Source organism: Sorex fumeus, unplaced genomic scaffold, assembly GCF_029834395.1.
Source record: "Sorex fumeus unplaced genomic scaffold, SorFum_2.1 ptg000072l, whole genome shotgun sequence".
NCBI classification, from domain to species: domain Eukaryota; kingdom Metazoa; phylum Chordata; class Mammalia; order Eulipotyphla; family Soricidae; genus Sorex; species Sorex fumeus.
In genome coordinates, this window is record NW_026606129.1 from 30388318 (window position 1) to 30409027 (window position 20710).

The following is a 20710-nucleotide window of genomic DNA, read 5'->3' on the forward strand; positions in this document are numbered from 1 at the left end:
TTGGAGAGCCCAGAAAGCTACCGAGAGTTTCTTGCCCGCATGGCAAAGCCTGGCAAACTCCCCATGACATATTCAATATGCCAAACACAGTAACAACAAGTCTCACAATGGAGATGTCACTGGGCCCGCTTGAGCAAATTGATGAACAACGGGAGGACAATGCTACAATGCTATGCATGGGACATGATCCTAACTGCCCCAGCTTGGGGTCTCCAAGGAGAGATTAATATTTTATTTGTTTTGAGGCCACCACCCATCTGTGCTTGAGGACTACTCCCAGATCTGTGCTCAGGGGACTATGTGTGCTGGAGCTCTGTGAACTCTCTCTCCAGCCTCTCCTTTTCAGTTTTGGAGCACACTCAGTAATGCTGGATGCTACTGATGGCTTATAGAGGACAGTCCATGTGATGTTAGGGGACCATGAGAAACAGATACAGATCCTGTATATGATACAGATTCTGTATATGAGGCAGCTACTTTATACGATACAGAAACAGATACTGTAGATAAGAAACAGATACAGAAATTTTTTTTCTTCATCAACATCAAATCATCAACTACTAAGGGAAACTACATGTACTTCAAAGATAACTGCTTAGCTATTAGGAAAAAATGAAGTCATGAAATTCGCTTATAAATGGATGGACATGGAGGGTATCATGCTGACTGAGACATGTTGGAAGGATAGACTAGAATGCTTGCAGTGATTTGTGGGACATTAGAAAAAAACATATTGTGAGACAATAGAAACGGGTCAGAACGATTGGTGCATGGACAGAAGCCTGCCTCAGGTGCTAGGAGAGAAGGTAATTGGATAGAGAAGGACCACTATGGCAATGATAGATGAAAATGATCACTCTGGATAAGAACTGTGTGCTGAAAGTAGGTAAAGGAAAATCCATGATAACCTCACAGTATCTGTATGGCAAACAATAATGCCCAAATAGGGCAGTGGGGCGGGGGAGGGGAGAAAGAGTGAGGGGGAGAGAGAGAGAGGATGAGGGGAATTATGGGAGAGGGAGAGTGAGGGAGGGAGAGAGCGAGAGAGTGGGGGCGGAGAAGAGAAGCCCTGTCACTGGTAAGTGGCAGGAGGAAAACTGGGGTCACTGGTGGTGGGAAATGTACACTGGTAGAGGAATGGGCGTTGGAACATTGTAGGGCTGCAACCCGAGCATGAACACCTTTGTAATTGTGTATTCACAGCGACTCAATAAAAATAAGTAAATTTTTTTAATTAAAAAAATATAAACTGCCTAGGAAGCAGCAACTCACTTTATACTAGAATTGGCAAATAATAAAAGTCAAAGGTTTTAATTACCTGGAACTTCTCAGGAACATGAAGCTTAGGAGATGGAACTCCTACAAGGTAGTCAATTGCAACCATTATTACTATTGTGAGAAACACAGCAAAGTCACTGATTGTCGACCGCACCTATGTTAAATGGATTCTGTTAATACAACATAGAAATATTTTGTCCTCTAAACAGTTGTTTCTTTCAGATATCAAAATGCACTACTAGAAAATATGAATGAGGTTTCAATTAGTGACAATGTGCCAATGAAAGGAATTTATATTTAATACTTTTCCCAAAAGAGAAATATTTTATAACTAATCTATCATCTTTTATAGTGCCTTTAACTTTCTACCATCATCTCATATATGACACACTGACAATAAACAATTTCTTTCTAACAAGTTTATAGTAATTTTTTCAGCAATAACAAACTGACTCCAGTGTACTACCATTTTAAATTTAAAAAAGGAAATGAAAACTAAAAACATTAGTATTATTGGGACCTCTAAATTACGTCCCAATTACCTTAGTAGGAAAATAGCGCTTGGTCTTAAATTGCTTGAGGAATGAAGACAGGAAAAACGTTGTGAAAAATAAGATGACACACCAAAAGAGCACATCTGGAATATAAGGACCATGAAGACCACAAGCTGATCCTACAAACTCACCACGAAAGGCTTTACATTCCTATGGAAAAATAGAAGGAAAAAAGGTCTGAAGGGATGCTCAGATACCAATAAATTACCTAAGTCTTCATTGACTCCAAACTTAATTAGATACACCATTATTTTATTTTAGTTCAATTAGAAAATAAAAACACTGCCATGTCAGCAATAACATACAATCCATTATAAAGTACTTCCTGAAATTCTATGCAATTTTAAAACATGCAGTTTAATTCATAACTGAAATGTGTTTGTGTCAGTTATGTCATATACTCCCCGCTTCACCACACACTCCATATCGCCTTAGTGAAAGACATTATTAATTATCAGAAGTTTATTCTGCACTACTGTGGGTCACACAACTTTAATATCTTTCCTTCACTTCTGAGCAATACAATTTAAACAAAGCAACAGATACAATTTTTTATATGTTGAAAGAAATAGAATGGTAGTATTAGATTCAACCATTATTACTATCGTGAGAAACACAGGAAAGTCACTGATTGTCCACCATAGCAGTTAAGTGACCATTAAAATATTGCTTTTGGAGGTAGTGTGATGTGTAGTGCAGCAGGTAAGGTGCTTGCCCTGTATGCCTTTAATTCAGGTATAATCCCCAGCATCCCATACGTTCCCCTGAGCACCACCAGGAATGATTCCTAAGTGCAGAACCAGGAGTAATCCTGAGCATTGCCAGGTGTGGCCAAACCCCCAAATAAAGAAAAATGGAAATACTTATTCCATTATTATAATTAACAACAGCATAATATAATGATAAAATTATAGTGATCTATTGTTTTCTTTCCCATTTGGAGGGGTGAGCAAAAAAGCTGAAAGGCAACCACACATTAATTAACAAAGTCACATGTCACTAAAGTCCATTTTTTCTTATAAATTTTTTAACGAGATTCATTTTAATAACCAAATTAAAATTCCCAATTCTTATGTGCTGAAATTAGTAACCTCATAAATTTATAACATGGGCTATAAAAATAAAAGTGATTAACTACCAAAGAAACAACAATAAAAACCCAAAACCCAACTCAGCCCTTTTGGACATCAAAAAAAGACAAAGAGGGACTGGAGAGGGTACAGTGGGTAGGGCATTTGCCTTGGAGGGGTCTCATCATAGTATAGTTTCTGGCACCCCAGTACAGTCTCCTGGTCTCAACCCTTGTAAAGAGTAATCCCTGAGCACAGAGTCAGGATTAAGTCCTAAGCATATCTGAGTATAGCCTGAAAACAGAACAAAACAAAAACAAAGAAAAAAACCTATAGCTATAATATCAAGACATCCTATTCATCATGAAACTTCTTTAACAAACTAACTGCATTTGACTACTATTTTCTACCTACCTTCTCCATAACAAATTTGGAAAATATAAAACAGAAAAACATTAATTCTAAATTGATTACTCATAAATGACTTTAAGTCATCACTGCCCAGGAGAACTGTCCAGCACAACTATAAGTTATCACATGAGGTGATTAAAGTATTAGAAAAGTGGCCAGTAGAGCTGAAAAAAAAAAGCCACCAATTTTCAAGTTAATTTTATTTAAAAAGAAAAATTAAAAACAAATAGTTTATCTTGGGCACTTATATTACTGTTAAGAAATTTTAAATTGTAACTTTCAAATTAGTTAAGGATTATCATCTTGATTGTTGGGGGTTTTGGGAGAGAGGTGGAGGGTGGGGGAACGGCCACACCTGGCAGTGCTCAGAGCTTACACCTAACTCTGCGCTCAGGAATCACTTCTGATGGGACTCAGGGAACCATACGGGATGCTGGGGACTTAACCTGGGTTAGATATGTGCAAGGTAAGCAATCTACCTGCCGTACTACCTATGGATCCAATCCTAGGGTTATTGTCTATGACCTATAAAAAGTACCAGGAAAACTCAGACCATCTTGGTGTTTAATCATGATAAAGTTTGTATCATTATTCATCATTATTCTGAGATCTCAACATTGGGAACATCCAAAACAGGGCATTTCCCAAGAGAATCCATTCAGTTTAATGTACAAGAGATGATCATTATATGTCTGTCCTTTTTCCTTCCTCTTTGCCTTGTGTTCATTCAAGTTTGGCAATCTCTAAATTCAATTTAGGATATCAGCAAAGCATTCGTGATCTAAATAAATGGTTCTCAATCTTTTTATGTCTTTGTTGAGCACCAGTACAGATCAGTGAGTAAAGCACACTGTCCAAAACAAGTGATTCATGAAGCAGAAGAAAACAATAAATAAAACGTAGGATAAGTGGACATGGGCTGTTAGAATGTCAACTCTAGCACATGCAACTATAGTACTACCAAACATTTGACCTGAATTTGCCAATCTAAGTGAAATTATACATCAGTAATCAAATCATCCATCTTTATTTTCTTTACCAGCTTCATCCTTCTTAGTCCCCCCAAATTTTTAAATAATATATGAAAATATGCTAAGTTCTATTGACTTAGAAGAATGTTATAGTATGAAAACACAATACCCCATTGGTCAAAAATAAAGTACATGTTATTCAGAAAAATCTATCTACAAAATTTTGTATTTCATTGTATACTCACAGAAACAGTGAGATTTTCCCAAGAAATACCATCTGCTGTTATATTCTTTTCCTTCCACACCATTAGCGTCTCATTGCTAGGGTTAGGAGGTTCAATGCATACACACCTAAGAAATTAGAACAGGATAAAATTTAAGGATCTCTCATTTCATGTATTTATAATTAAATTAATGCAATAGCTCTTAGCTTAACTATGCTTTATGCTACAAAGCATAGATACCAAAAAGTACAAATACTTAAGAAACAACAAAGTAAAATAAGGTCAGCCTTGTATAAATGAAATATAACATACAAATATCAATACACTGTTCACTTAATAAACCTGGTTAGATAGTATTCTTTCCCTTGCCAGGGAAGTATTACTAACTCTTTAAAAAGTAGCAAGGTCACTTTAGGATAAATTTCATCTACCTAATCTCTGTGACAGCTACCATTGCCTCCTCATCCACACAACCACAACATGCAGAGAATTCTGAGAAATGTGGTATTCCTATGTATCAAGCCCTATTTCCTCATGCTCAGTTTTCATCTATTTTGAGATTCATTCATTTTTAAAATGAAATAAGTTTCCATTAAAATACCAAATAAAGAAAATCATAAGATCAGAGAGGTCATATCATGTCCAGAAATATTTTATTGGACATGATATAATAAAACTCTAGAAACATACACACCTAAGAAATCCCTAATGTGGACTGAATAAATTAAAAGAAGCCTCAAGAATTTTCCCTATTGAATTATGAGCTGTCTAAGGGGGAAAGAAGCTGGCATTGGATTCAATCCAAGTTTTGTAATTCACAATCTAAAGTTTGATTCAGAGTTTTGACCTCAATATGCCTCAGTTTCTTCAAATACAAGGGGCTATAAAGGTAAAGGTAAAGGCCCTCCTGTTGTTCGTCGATTTGCTCGAGCAGGCCCAGTAACGTCTCCATTGGAGACTTTGTTGTTACTGTGTTTGGCATATCGAACACAGCACGGGGAGCTTGCCAGGCTCTGCCGTGTGGGTGAGATACTCTCGGTAGCTTGCTGGGCTCTCCGAGAGGGGCAGAGGAATCGAACTCGGGTCGGCCATGTTGGCTGCGTGCAAGGCAAACGCCCTATCGCTGTGCTATCGCTCCAGCCCAAGGGGCTATGATGTGAATAATTAAAGCAATATAAATCAGGCATCTTCAAACACTTTCTGCAAGTGCTCACAAATGTCAGTTTGACAAATGACATTCACATGAACACAAAGGAAACTATACTCCGACTGAATGACACTTGTTACAAAAATGATGCTTTGTAAAGACTAAAGGAGCAAAGCAAAAGAGAATACAAAAATACAAATTAGTTTAAGGGCAAAGATTATAGCAGAAATATAACCTAAGTAAAGTTATATACTAAATAACGGAACTGTCCACCTTTATTTTCCTTCTTAGCCCCAAAACTTTTAGTTTAAGCAGGGTAGCAGAGGGTAATAAGGATGGAGGAACATAATGGAAGAAAAAGCAATAATGGGTTCTCAACATTAGGTGAATAAAATGAAGTAAATTCTGAAGAGCCATTAATAATCTCCATACAAGTCTGAGGTAAAGGATCACACTTTAATTAAGGAGTGAGAAACTACTCACACAATAACCTAATTAGTGTCTAATTTTATTAACTATTTTAAGTAACTTCCAACAAAAATCATGTTTATGAAAAACCAAACTATAAAATAGGATGAGCAAACACTGTCCTGTTGTTCATCGATTTGCTCAAGCGGGCCCAGTAGCGTTTCCATTGGAGACTTGCTGTTACTGTGTTTGGCATATCGAATACATCACGGGTGGCTTGCCAGGCTCTGCCATGTGGGCGAGATACTCTCGGTAGCTTGCTGGGCTCTCTGAGAGGGGCGGAGGAATCGAACTCGGGTCGGCCATGTTGGCCACTTGTAAGGCAAACTCCCTACCGCTGTGCTATCGCTCCAGCCCATAAAATAGGATACTGTAAATAAAACAGATATCCTATCTTCAGAGTTTTACTTTTACTCATTATTAACTTCCTGTTTTTAATATATGGTCATTGTCAAACAATCAAATTTAAATTGGTGATTCCAACTCAAACCTAAGGTCCAAAATACTGGGGCCAGAGCAATAGTATAGTAGGTAGGGTGCTTGCCTTGCATGCAGCCAATCCATGTTCAAACTCTGGCACCCCATGTGATCCCTTAAGCCCTGCCAGGAATGATCCCTCAGTCCAGAACAAGGAGTAAGCCCTGAGCACCGTTGGGAGTGGTGAAAAAAACAAAAAAGGGAAACAAATCCAAAATACTGACTTATTTCAACAAATAAAAAATAATTGGCCAGTGACATAATATATTTCAGCAAATAATAAATGATTGAGTACGGGGCCAGAGACATCATATAATAATAGCCATAATAGACATAGTTGGCTGTGTGCAAGTCACTTTCCTTGCACACAGCCAACTTGGGTTTGATCTCCTAAATGGTCCCCCAATCTTGCTAGGAATGATCCCTAAGCACAGAGACAAGAGTAAGCTCTGAGCACTGTTGGATGTGGGCCCCCCCCCAACAAAAACAAAACTATGACTATTTATGTTTTTGAGTGCTTTATTTATCTTTTGCTTTTTGGGTTACACCCAGCAATGTTCAGGGGTTACTCCTGGCTCTGCACTCAGCAATTACTCCTTGCAGCGCTGGGAGACCATATGGGATGCTGGGAATCAAACCTGGGTTGGCCTCGTGCAAGGCAAACGCCCTACCCACTGTGCTATCGCTCCAGCACCTTGAGTGCTTTAGTAAAATGACATTCATAACAAATAAGTCAACCTCTAGAGTTAGGACACTAGAAAGAGTGAGACTCACCTTGCAAAAAATATCTTCTTAGGCTCACACATTTTATAATACATTTAATTAAAAAAAAAACAGAAATACTTACGAGTAGCTGGTCAATTTATCTAAATTGTTGTGCATATTAAATGCATATATTTCTCCTAAGTGAAAGAGCTTCTCCAAAGCCTCGTAGATGAAAATGATACAAATGAGAGCTGCAAAAGCCTCTTCTGTAAATCGAGTAATATAGCACACAAGGCTGCTTGCATCTGTTGCAACCAAGACAATGCACAAGAAAGAAGTCCAAAGACCAATACTGGTTCTTAAAGATAGATAGGAAAGTTGATAATCTCTGTTTGAAAGAAAAATATAAACAAGCTCAACATACATATTAGGAACAATATCTACTAGAATTTTTTTTAATAACAAGCAATAACATTACAAAATCACAAGATTTCTGGGGAGAGTAAATTACTACAATAACAACTAAAACATTTTTATGTGTTTGTCTATTTCATTTTATTATTAGTTTTTTGATAATAGACTTAATGGTTACATTTTACTACTTACATTTTTAAAACCTTCTAGGTACCAGACAATTCAAAAACAAAAATATCATTTCAGGAATCAGTAAAGAGGAATAATGACAGACAAATATCCACAGAACATCTAAATGTGACTCTCTGAAGACCCAGGCACTGTAGCTGGCATATGATAATCACACCCTTGTTTCACCATCACTGTCATCGCCAATGACTGTCTCTTTTACTAGCAGCATCCCCACAGAAAGTAACTTCATTTTTAAATTCAACTTCAAATAAGGAATTGTTACAAGAGCATAAAACACTTCAGGTCATATCTATAGAACGTATCAAGTTAGAATTTGAATAAGCATGTTCAACAAAGAGTTAGGATCAGCTATTTAATGGCATTAAGTTGTTTCAGAAAAAGGTATTTGATTCAATTACCTTTATCTCACAAAAGAAATATTACTGGTCATGCCAAATTCCTGTCTCCTAGCTACAGTACCCTGTGTCAAATTTCTACACTTTCAACAACCTTACCAGTGAAAAAAGACACCTTATTCCATGGTGATTCCAATCAAACCAACATATAGCAATTCAGATTGTTTAATACAGACACCTTTTTTCTAGGTTGACATTTGCTAGCTTAAAGGATTTTAATTTGCTTATTGGTACAAAAACATTGATTTTATACTCATGTTTCTTGATGAAGGGATGATGGAAAGAGTCAGAGTAGGATGAACTACAGTTGTCCCAAAAATATAAAATTGATCAGATCCTTTTTTCAGTTATTATATAACCACTTCTAAAGAAACAAGAATATAAACATATGCATATGTAAACAACCATTACAAGCACTGCTATTACATACCTGCAGAATTTAAATAAAATTTTTTCAAATACTAAAACTGGACCTGTGCTCCCCAATATTGTCAGAGGTTGCCCAGCAAACAATGAATAGGCAATCCCAGTTATTGATGCTCCAAAAAGAGATTCTATTGCACTCTGTTTAAGGAAAAAAGAAATGAATAAAAGTAATATAACATAAACATATCTCTAACCTACTGTAACATGTAAGATATCTGGAAAATTAACAAGCTAATAAAATATCATTAAAAAAAACAAAGTTAGTACAACTTCAAGTCTTAAATTTTAAATACAAAACACTACAAATAAATTTTTAAATACATCGGGAAAATTACTTTGTTTCTGCATATTAGAAGTGAACTTTTGCAATCAACCTCATTACAAAGCTGTGGGAGGCAAAGAGGGAGAATAAATGGAACAGAGACATTAGGAACTTCAATTTACCTACAGATGTTTTATTTCTTAAGCCTGTGGTGAGTACAAAGATATATGAATTATTTTTAATTTTCTGAAATATTCCATTTAAAAAATGTAAAATGTTAGAATACCTTATATGCTCTTACAAAGACCCTTTTAAACAGACGAATAAAAATTAACATGGTCATTTGTTGTTTTCAAAAAGCAACTTTCCATGCATTTTTAAAAAATCAACTTAATGATAAATCTTAACTATTAGATTTAAAACTTGAAATATTTAACAAATAAACAAGATGGAAAATCTCTTTTAAACAAATAACAGCAGGTATAATTGAAAAAATTATCAAAGTTTGGTAAAAGAGAGAAAAAGAAAGACTAAGGGAACATTTCAATCAAAACTAGTAAACCAATTTTGTACCACTGTCAACATCACATTTGAAGGAATTAGGTAACAGTAGGAGCACAAAAAAGGTCACTGCACAAGAGGAGGGAGAAAAGAGTTTACTGTTCACAAACAACAAAGTCAACTGGAATGCACCTATTAAGGAAAAATCTGTCTTTGCAGAAGGTGAAGAACAGAAGCGCCTGAGAAGCAACTCTCCTAAAACTGAGACGCAACAGCACAGCTGCAACAGGCAAAGAGGAAGGCTTCCAAACCAGATCACAAACACGAGACTGGTTTCTACTCTATGGTAAGCCATGGCTCTATCTGAAAACTTGCATCAAACTTTCTCAGTTTTAAGTGAGCATGGTGATAACCAGGAGAAATTACTGAAGCAGTGTTTGCAAAAATACCAGGCAAGCATACTGGATAAGCTGAAATTCTCATCATCAAATAACAGCATCTTCCAAAATTGAAACCACGAAATACGACTAAAAACAGTAATTTGCTGAAATTTTCAACACCAATAACATTCAATAAATGGCTGCAATTCTCATCATTTATCTGTAACAGCAATTTCCAAAATCGAAACCACAAAATATAACTAAGTAGGAAAAGTATTTCACTATAGCAGACTCAAACCTACAAACTTGATTAGTCTAGATGAAGTGTATTAACAAAATATTTTAACTGTATGGACATTTTGTTTTCTTACCCATAGGCAAATATTATCTGCTCTAGAAGACACTGCCAAGCCTTTATAAAACTCTTGGTTCAATTAGGATATTTAGGCAATACTTGAATCAAAGGGAAAAAATATCTAAACACTATCAAGAGACACAAAGTCAAAATTGAGATGAGAAGAAAGGAAGAGCAAATAAAGGAATGCTCACAGGGGTAGATGAGCAGGAAGTCAGTTACTCTTCCCATTGTTATACTGAAAAAACAGATACTATTTCTTGAAGACTTTCCTTCCCACTTTCCTAATACCTTATTCCCACTTAACAAGTTTCTGTATCTTGCTTTTAGTTTTAACTTTTAAATTGTTTTAAACTGAAACTTGCTACTGGCAGTAATAAATTCCTCACTGCAGAGTCAGGAGTTTCCATTGACATCAGAAGGCTCTCTATGGCACTGAACACTTACTGCTAACCTTTCTCCTCCACTTCAAAACTCTATTTTAGTTTTAACAAAATTTTATCATCCTGAGTCCTCTGTTCTGAGTTCTGACTTGCTGGGTCATTTTCCTCATTTTAGTCCTTTCTCCATTCTACAATTGTGGGTGAATTCCAACTTGTTTCCTCTTCTCTTCCTAAAGTACATGAAATTATTCACTTCATGCATTCTATGTTTCAACCCTCATCTATACCATTTCCAAACTTTTAGTTTTCTCTTTACCGCTACAAACTCTGGAATGTCTCCTTTTCTACTTTACAATAAAGAACCTGATGAAAACAGAAATATTATCATCTCCATATCATCTTACTCCATGATGCTCCTGATTCCTCTCTTTCTGTTACTTCAACTATTACAGCCCTTCCTTTATCTGACGCATGTGTGGCATACTAGGACATTATATGATCTTGTCACTTGGGTTAGAATAATTGAGAACAAATTACACGGCATCTTCCACTTGTTTCTATTCCTCCAATATTAACAACATTACTGCAGCACATAACATTAAACAGCAGGATGAAGAGGCTTGCAGACAGTGAATGACAGTTCAAAAGCAAAGCAGTAATATTTTCATGATGGTAACAGATAAGACGTTTTCACAAGGACCTGTAAAGTTACATGCACATTTGTGACAGCACAGAAAGCAACTTCTTAAAGTATGGACCTTTGATAACAGTGATTATAGAGTAAGTCAAAAAGATTTTGAGTAATCTAAGTGTGTGAAATTGTGTCAAAATCAATGTGTCAAACATAGCTCATGTACTTAAATTTAGAAAATACTACCAGTATTCAGTATAGTAATTTTAAAAACTTTATCTGTAAAAAATTTCCTACCAAGTGAAAATAAATTAAACCTAAAAATTACAAAATCTCATTTAACACCACTAAAATGTATATGGTTGTAAGATTTTTAAAAGCACCAGAAATTGTTTTATCTCCCACTATTCCTAACAACAAAAAAATTAATATAAATATAAAGCTTCAAGTTTAGTATTATCAATTGATAGATCCAGCTCCATTTATGCTTTACAAATAAAAACTAACTACTTTCACACAGATATATTAACAGCAAAACTAAACATCACCTCAAATATCTATTTGTCCACAATCAGTTCTCTTCTCCAAATAGTCTATCCAAGTCCACCCAACAGGGCTGTTAGTGTTAATCATATGATTCTAACTATTCCTATGATGCTTTACAATATATGAAGCAGCCCTTCTGAGAAGCTCCCCGAACCCACAATCCACCCCAAATCAGTTCCAGTTGATCACCCAACAAAATCCTTCCCACCACACTCCCCAAAACACAAAAGACAAGTCCTTTACTCAATTAATAAAACCATTAATCCCAGCAAACCAAGATAAACTTTCTTTTCTTCTTCTTCTTCTTTCTTTGTGTGTTTTGTTTTTTGGTTGGTTTTTTGGTTTTTGTTTTTTTTTTTACCTCAACTGTGCATCTTCTCCTGTTCAAATGGCTTCCCCATGTTTTCCATAGCAATTACCTTTGGGGAAAGTCTGCTTTGGGACAGGTTAATCATGCTGTGGGTAGGTAGACTCTTCAAATAAAAAGTATGAATAGGGAGACAAATGCACACAGACACTTGCCTCTGAAGAGCTAAGAGCCTGGCCACTACCAATCTTTGTACTCACTATTCTGCCTTCTGTAGCTTCTCCAAGCAGCCCTCCAAAAGTGATTACAGGAGACATACAGGCACAGTATAGGAAAAGAATCGAGGCCAGGCACTGCAGACTTAATGCATCCTTGAAGTCACTCAAGAAAAAAGGTGCTTTCCTTTTGATGTCAAGTATCAAACCACCAAAAAGCCTAAATAGGTGAGATGAAACTCGTCAAACTGTACACTAGAGGATTCTAGCTAGTTCAAACTAAAACTATGGGCTACATAAAACTCTAGTACCTAGTGCTTTGTCAATAAAATTTAATATCCTATTTAAGTCATGGTATCAATTATAGAAGATATACTCATTTAATTTAATCCACCAATGACAGAGGAAAGACAGATGTCATTCAGTTAAAGGAGACATAAAAATCTGTTACCTATGAATTATATGCTGAAAAGACTGCAGGCAAATGATTTTACATGAGTAAATAATTTTAAACATAAATGTGCAAGAAAATGTACAATGAAAATAAAACCTAACAACCTATTCATGAAATTATGTATAAACCATTTTGTTAATCATTACCAACAATATGAACCTTAAAAAAGGCAAGTATCAGAAATAGGACAAAGGCAATTATAAATCATAAATACAGTTAATACATCTCCATATTTACCCATTAATGTGAATGTAGTAAGCTCTAATTAGATGCATTCAGTACTGAATTCAAAGACAATTTTAGCAACTTGAAGTTAACACATATTTTTGATCCAGAAAAAATACATAATAACTACTTCATTATATTTAATTTGTTTATATGTAATCAAAAAACAGGGTACATGTTAATAAAACTAAGATGTTTTAATAAGTAAATTTAAAACTTCTATCAATGTCTTATAATTTTATTATATATACATATAATATATATGTATATTTAAATGTCTGATTTGCTGATGCATCTAACTTGAAAAGATCCTAAAAATACAAGCGATTTGATGGGCAGATGTAGTTCCTTGTTATTTCCAGAATCTAGAACAACGGTTCTCAACTGCCTATCCCTGGATGGTGGTATTGGTCCACAGGTACAAAAAAGGCAGTGTTGCAGACCAGTGGTCTTTGTTTTTTTTTCTGCCTGAGACTGGCTCCAATTCACAGGCCAGTGGTTCAGAACCACTGGTCTACAATATTGCTCAGGACATAAGTACTTCTACGACAATGACAAATTAGTTTAAAAATGTTTTGTGATTCAGAAAACAATTATTGAAACACTGAAAATAACCCCTCCCCTCCAAAACATGTACTTTTAAAAGTTTAAAACATGCTTTGCAATTTTTACTATAATTTTAAATACTTAGAGACTTAAAGTGGAAGATGTTATCTATAAATAACCTGGCAATATGAGGAATCAATGTCTAATAAAAGTGCTGCTGATAAACTAGAAAGTCAAATTACATGGGCTGGAGAGATAGTACAGCAAGTAGGGCATTTGCCTTGCATGCAATCAATCCAGGTTTGATCCACCAGCATCCCAAATGGTCCCCTGAGCACCGTCAGAGTAATCTCTGAGTGCAAGCAAAGCCAGGAGTAATACCTGAGCATTGCCAGCCAAGTGTTACCCAAAAACTAAATAACAATAATTACTTTTAAATTTAAAAAAAAATTACAAGATCAAGTCAATAATAACTTGCATGAGACTCTCTAGTAACTATGAGAATAATGTTGTTGAATATATTTGCCACTAATAGCGAACCCTATCTGTGTGTGAACTATGAGGTAAACAAAAATATTAGTATCTTTCACAATAGGACAAAGCTACCGGTACCTGTCTCTGTTATGTTTACAGACTAACATATTAGTGAATTACAACTAATATTTCTCTAAATATCAATTGCATGAGTTATTTTTCTTTTGCATACTCTTTATCACTGGAGCAATAGTACAGCGGGTAGGCAAAGCCTTGCATGCGGCCAACCCAGGTTCAATTCCTCCATCCCTCTCGGAGAGCCCAGAAATCTACTGAGAGTATCCTGCCCACAGAGCAGAGCCTGGCAAGCTCCCCGTGGCACATTCAATATGCCAAAAACAGTATCAACAAGTCTCACAATGGAGACGTTACTGGTGCCTGCTCAAGCAAATCGAGGAGGACAGTGCTACAGTGCGTGCTCTTTTAACATGTCATTGATATCCCTAAAATAGTTCTGCTATGGTATATCTTGATTTAAACAAACATTTGGTCAAGATCTATTAGTTTCAGAGAAACCACAATATATAATCTTCATGCTTTTCCACAGAATGAAAATATCCTAACATTTTTCTAATCCTACAAAATGTTTTAAAACAATGTCTGTACAAGAAGTATTTCAAGTATTTCTTTGTTCCAAAAATTTCTTTAACAATTTTGTTTTGGGGCTGCACTCAGTTATGCTCAGGGGTTACTGCTGGATTTGTGCTTAAAAATTATTCCTGGTAGTGCTCAGGATACCATATGGGATGCCAGGGACTGAACTGGAGTCAACTGCATGCAAGGCAAGTACCCTACCTGATGTATTATCTCTACAGGCCTCTTTAATAATTTTTCTAACTAGGCTCCCATTAACATGTTTGTCCACCTAATTTTACATTACCTTATGAAACAAAACTTATTTTAGTTTTAAATCTATGCACATATACAAAAAATATGGTAAAAATTCCAGTCTGCTCATAATTCTCCAATGAGAATAACAACAGGATCCCACACCTTATTCAAGAACCATCCTTACAAGTAAATCAATTTATTTAGTACATAACTTAAATTTCTTAATGATGGTTTGTAATATTTTCATTTTATATGTATTTTTGGTAAACAGAACCCATTTAATGAAACTGATTTTAAATATGTATAAAATTTTCTTAATATATTCCTCTACTGCAAGGCATATTTTAAAACTTAAAAAATACTGTACATGATTAGGGTCAAATACTACTGCAAAATGAAAGATTTATGCCCTTTGAATCAAATCAGCCCCTGGTCCCCAAAGACACCCGCAATGTACTGGTACTTGTACCCACCGTCCGGTCCTTTGGAGCTCCGGCCCCGCATGGTGAGCAGCCTCTTTAGGGATCTCACCAGAGCTGGGGGCAGATCCATTGGGAAATACAGGAATCTTTCTCTTTTCCTGCATTGCACAACAACAAAAAAAAGAGTATTTTCAGAATCCTGGTTTAAGAAAGCTGAGACATCATCTTCAATTGGAGGAAACATAAGATCTCATATTGGTTGTACATCAAATCAGCTCTCCCTAATGTCAGCTTCCATACATAAATAAACACACACACATATACATCATATGTATATATCTACACACACACACACAATGCCATTCCAACGAACTACCCAATGAAATGGCTCTCCTAATTCTTAAATATTGCTCATGTTAATGACTAAATAATATACTTAACATTAAAAGTAAAGCAAAGTCCATTTTTCTTTTACTGAATTGCGCAGTCAAATACTTTGTCATAAAAATCAATTTCCTGTCAAAAATTTTTGGAGGACACCCAAATAGCAATGAGGGAATGGGGGTGCGGTGGAGGGAGCACTCCCATGATACACTCTGGTGCCACTAAGGCAGCTATGCTGGCGACCAGCAGTGACCCACTTAGGAGTGCTAGGGTGAAGAAGGAAAGAAAGCAGGGAACTCAGCATGCACTGGAGTCCAGGAAGCTAGCTCAGCTATTCTATCCAATAAAAGCTTATCAAACGCTTCTATTCTCATGATAAAGAATCTTTTGCCTTAGGAGGAAGACAGAGAAGAGAGAGAGGAGGAGGGAACAGAGGGAGAGAAAGGGGAAGAAGAGAAGGGAGAGATATCATTAGACAAAGTACTCTGGGTCAAATACTCTTCAAAACAGACTTGCAGGACCTGGTTATATGCCCAATATAGAGTAGCAAGACTTAACTACAATCATTATCAGAGTTAAAAGTTAGCTCAAAGGGAAAGAGGAAACAAAATTATAGAATTCCTAGAAAACAAAAGTATCATGGCCTATGAGATATAACAAGTATCGCTCATGAAAATTATGGTTACATTTTTTAAAAAATTTACATGAAAGAAAAATATTTAAATGGTGCGTTAGGGAATTTAGGGGAGAGCTGAAATGGTAGATCAGAGGTATCACACACATGGGAGGCAGAATTTGATTTCTGCTCAGCACAGCATATGAGGTGTGGTACTCGTAGGCCCCAGCATCAGTTTTCCCCAATTGCTGGGTTCAATATCATTAGGAGTAGCCCCAGGCCCTATAGTACTGCTGGGGTGATCTCTATAGGGGACAGGAATCCCTAGTAAGCAGTTAAGAAGCTGTGGATAAATTAAGTGTGGGCTCCAGAGGCCTCCAGAGAATTGCTTGGAAGTTTTCCCTACCCCAAACCTTTAATTAAACAAAATGTACATAAACTAGAAAATATGAAAACAAAATCCTTTCCTAAAGAAAGGAATTAAATAAGCAAAAAAATAGAAATGTAGTACTGTAGCACTGTCCTCCCATTGTTCATCGATTTGCTCAAGCAGGCACCAGTAATGTCTCCACTGTGAGACTTACTGTTACTGTGTTTGGCGCCTATATCAAATACGCCACGAATAACTTGCCAGGATCTCCCATGCGGGCGGGATACTCTCAGTAGCTTGCCGGGCTCTCCAAGAGGGACAGAGGAATCGAACCCGGGTGAGCCACATGCAAAGCAAATGCCCTACCTGCTGTGCTATTACTCCAGCCCAATTGTATAATAGAAATAAAATCAGAAAATAAAATACATTTTTTTAAAAAGAACAAATTTTAAGTCATGGGGATTTTGTTTGTTTTTCAGCCACAGCTGGTCATGATCAAGGCTCACTCCTGGTGGTGCTCAGGGACTCAGGAAATGTTGGGGGATTGAACCTGAGTTGGCTGCATGCAGGGCAAGTACCTTAATGCCTTGTACTCCAGCCCAGAAAAATAGATTTTAAAATTTCCTCTACTTGAAACATAAGATAGACCACTAATATATTTCAAGTAATAAGGAGGCAACTTTACAAGACGAGAAAAATTTTATATAAAAAAGTCTATGTCACTGTATTGTAAGTAAGAGTATACTAACGACTTTATTGAGGAGAGTAACATACTAGAAAAAAATCAAGAAGCTGGTAATTTTCAAGAAAAATATAGTGATCCAAGAAAAAATAAACACAAAGGGAAAATCCAGTTATCAAGGTTCACCATATGATAAGGTGAGAAAAATTTTGGAACAAAGTTCTGCTTAGTGCCAAATTATTCCAATCAATCAAAATAATGAACACAAAAAAGAAAAACTTACAATCTGTTTTCATGAAACAAACATGACAATGATCGCAAATACATAAATACATAAAAACCTGTTGTCTTATCTATTTACAATTATGCAATCAACTCAAATTATTAGCTACCAACACTTCAGAGTTCATGTTGGCTTTATTCCAAAATAGCAAGTTTTTTCATATTAAGAAATGCTACACTTCCCCGTGACGTATTCGATATGCCAAACACAGTAACAACAAAGTCTCCAATGCATTTCAAAAAAATCAACATTCATTTATACCATATATTAGAGATATCAGAATTTAAATAAGAGGTATAAAAGTATCTCTTATTATAGATAAAGTGACTGAAAAACTCCTACATATAAAGAACTAAAGGTAGCAGAATATTAAAATATAATTTTAAATAGTTACACACACATCTGTAAGCAATAAGTGATTAATGTATTGAGACCTCATTTACAACAGAAATGTAAAATATTTGTGATACACTCAACAAGTGTACATAAGGAGAATTTTATAGCATTCCTTAAGGATACAAAAACTGACTTGAAATAGAAAATCAACTAGAGAAAGATACACCATTTTTGAAAAGAAAGATTCAAAGGCATAAAAAAAAGTTAATTCTCTCTCAATTCATTTAGAAACTTAATTCACAGAAATTTTTCTTTTGAGGATCAGGCTTCATTTCTGGAAATAGAAAGCTGAATGTATATGTACATAATAAATTAATTATGCCAAGATAGCAGGAGAGAAAATATGGGGGAAAGGGAGAGGCAAGAATAAATCTGTACTGACTATATATGTGGTTTTTAAGAAGTTAAAGTGAAATTGATCCATGAATAGATCAATGGAAAAATAATTTCAGAAACAGACCTGAATGTATATGGAAAATTAAGAAAGGAAAGTAAGCATTATCAATCAAGCAGTGTAATGTCTAAATTTTTAATAAACCAGGACAACCAGGCAGTAATTTAGAAACTATGATTATTCAATGTCACTAATTACAGAAACACAAATTCAAATACTTTACACAATCAGATAAAGATACCTATAAGACTCGCAGAAGTTTGAAAGCACACAGAATAGTGAAGTCATCAGAAAGCAGAACTCTCATATATCACTGACAGTCCAAAAAAGTTCAATAGAATGAAAGTATTCTGCTAATAACTACTGAAATGAACTAAAGAAGGCAGCAAATCTATTTCTGAGAGCCTATCTTACTGATACATCTGCAATGTCTAAAATAGCATATAAATGCTATATGACGTGTAATGGCAAGAAAACTGGAAACAACCTGAGTCTCAAAATAGGGTAGACTATGATATATCCACCTATAAATCCAACAGCTATGAACAAAGAGTCAAATATTTGTATTATTTCTAGAATAATAGTTATACAAGGGGAGAAAAGCCAAGTGCAGAACAGCAAGTAAAGCAATGTTAATGTCTGTTTTGAAAGAGAAGAAAATAAAATCATATCTTTGTATTTTCTTATTCCAAATACAACTGTAAAGAAAACAAAAATAACAAAAGATAAACTCTAAGAGGGGTATAAAGGTAACACTGTAAAAGGGACAAGATGAGGAGGGAGCAATAATTCTTATGATTGTACCTTTTCAATAGTTTTGTATTTCTACTCACATTTAAATTATGGAAGAAAGAAATTTAATTTCAAAAAAATATGAAAACAAAGAAGAATGATGTGGATTTTTACCTGAGAAGGAACACTTTTGGGTGGTTCTATGCGAATAGAGGGATCCCATTCTCCTGGAGGTAGGACAGTTACTTGATCTAAAAATTCATCAATTCCAGATAATAGGTCATTTCTGTCCTTTGCTTTATAAGCTACATCATGAAAAATCTAAAGTAAAACACAGAGTAAAAGGATTTTAAAGTTGAGAGAAAATTCTCCAAGTTAATACACTTTAGATATTACATATTAACATTAATTTATATTAGATATTAGATACAGTGACAGGGGTGTAACATTGCTTTACCTAAACTCTAATTACCTAAGCTCTAATCAGGCAGGTCTCCACCCCATACTAGGAAAAACTATTTTTTTTAAAAAACTCAGTATTTATCAGATGAATTAACAGTAATGATCAACAAAAGAAAACAGTGATGTATTAAGACATAACCATTTAAAGAGAAAATTTTGCATGGGAAACACTTAGTAACCTATATAGAATAAAATTAAGACTGGAGCATGTCAATCATTTCTAGGACTCTTATATGAAATTTACCCTGAAGTATTAACAACAGCTATACAACAAATTTTACTATACATAAATGATTTATTTCATCGTTTATTTACATTGGGTGCCCACTATTTGCTAGGCACATTCTAAGTATTTAGATAGTATAAATAGCATGAAGAAGAAAACGTTTCTGCTTTTCAAAATATAAGAACCTAAAAGTAAAGTCATTAAAACAAGGGTCAGAGAGAGAGAGAGTACTGTGGTAAACTACTTTCGGTTTGATCCCTCGAAATACATATGCCCCTCCACGTCAGAGACAGTGCACCCTCCCTTAGCCCCCCCCCAAAAAAATGGACAGGAAAGCAAATATTTAGATGAATAAATAGCACTGTAGCACTGTCCTCCTGTTCATCGAGTTGTTCATCGAGTTGTAACGTCTCCATTGTGAGACTTATTGTTACTGTATTTGGCATATCGAATACATCACGGGGAGCTTGCCAGGCTTTGCCGTGTGGGGGAGATACTCTCGGTCTCTTGCCGGATTCTCCAAGAAGGGCGGAGGAATCGAAAATGCCTCGGCTGGGCCGGCCGTATGCAGGGCAAACACCCTACCAAAAGTCAAATAATAGTAAGTGCCCTGGTAAAACTAAAGCAAGGTAAAGGAAGGAAAGCTGACAGGGGAGAGCTAAGTGTCAAGGAAGGTATCTCAGAAGAAAAAAATCTGAATGAACTGAGGGACCAAACCATTCAAAGGATGCAGTTTAACAGTGGAAGAAGAGGAACCGGAGCAATAACATAGTGGGTAGGGTAACATGGTATGGTAACATGGGAAACATAGGTTCGATCCCCAACATCCCATATGGTACTC

At 35.6% G+C, this 20710-nt stretch overlaps 1 protein-coding gene across 3 annotated transcripts in view; it reads right to left on the reverse strand.

The window, feature by feature from the left end:
• SLC4A7 (solute carrier family 4 member 7) overlaps nt 1-20710 on the reverse strand; it is a 98505-nt gene that overhangs the window by 21046 nt on the left and 56749 nt on the right. For all 3 annotated transcript variants that reach the window (XM_056129946.1, XM_056129945.1, XM_056129947.1), the window contains 8 exons: nt 19356-19502; nt 15376-15482; nt 12358-12532; nt 8737-8870; nt 7448-7693; nt 4530-4635; nt 1821-1982; nt 1319-1432 (listed from right to left, as the gene is read on the reverse strand). In XM_056129946.1, the coding sequence (XP_055985921.1) occupies nt 1319-1432; nt 1821-1982; nt 4530-4635; nt 7448-7693; nt 8737-8870; nt 12358-12532; nt 15376-15482; nt 19356-19502 (1191 nt within the window). The remainder of the gene's footprint in view (nt 1-1318; nt 1433-1820; nt 1983-4529; nt 4636-7447; nt 7694-8736; nt 8871-12357; nt 12533-15375; nt 15483-19355; nt 19503-20710) is intronic.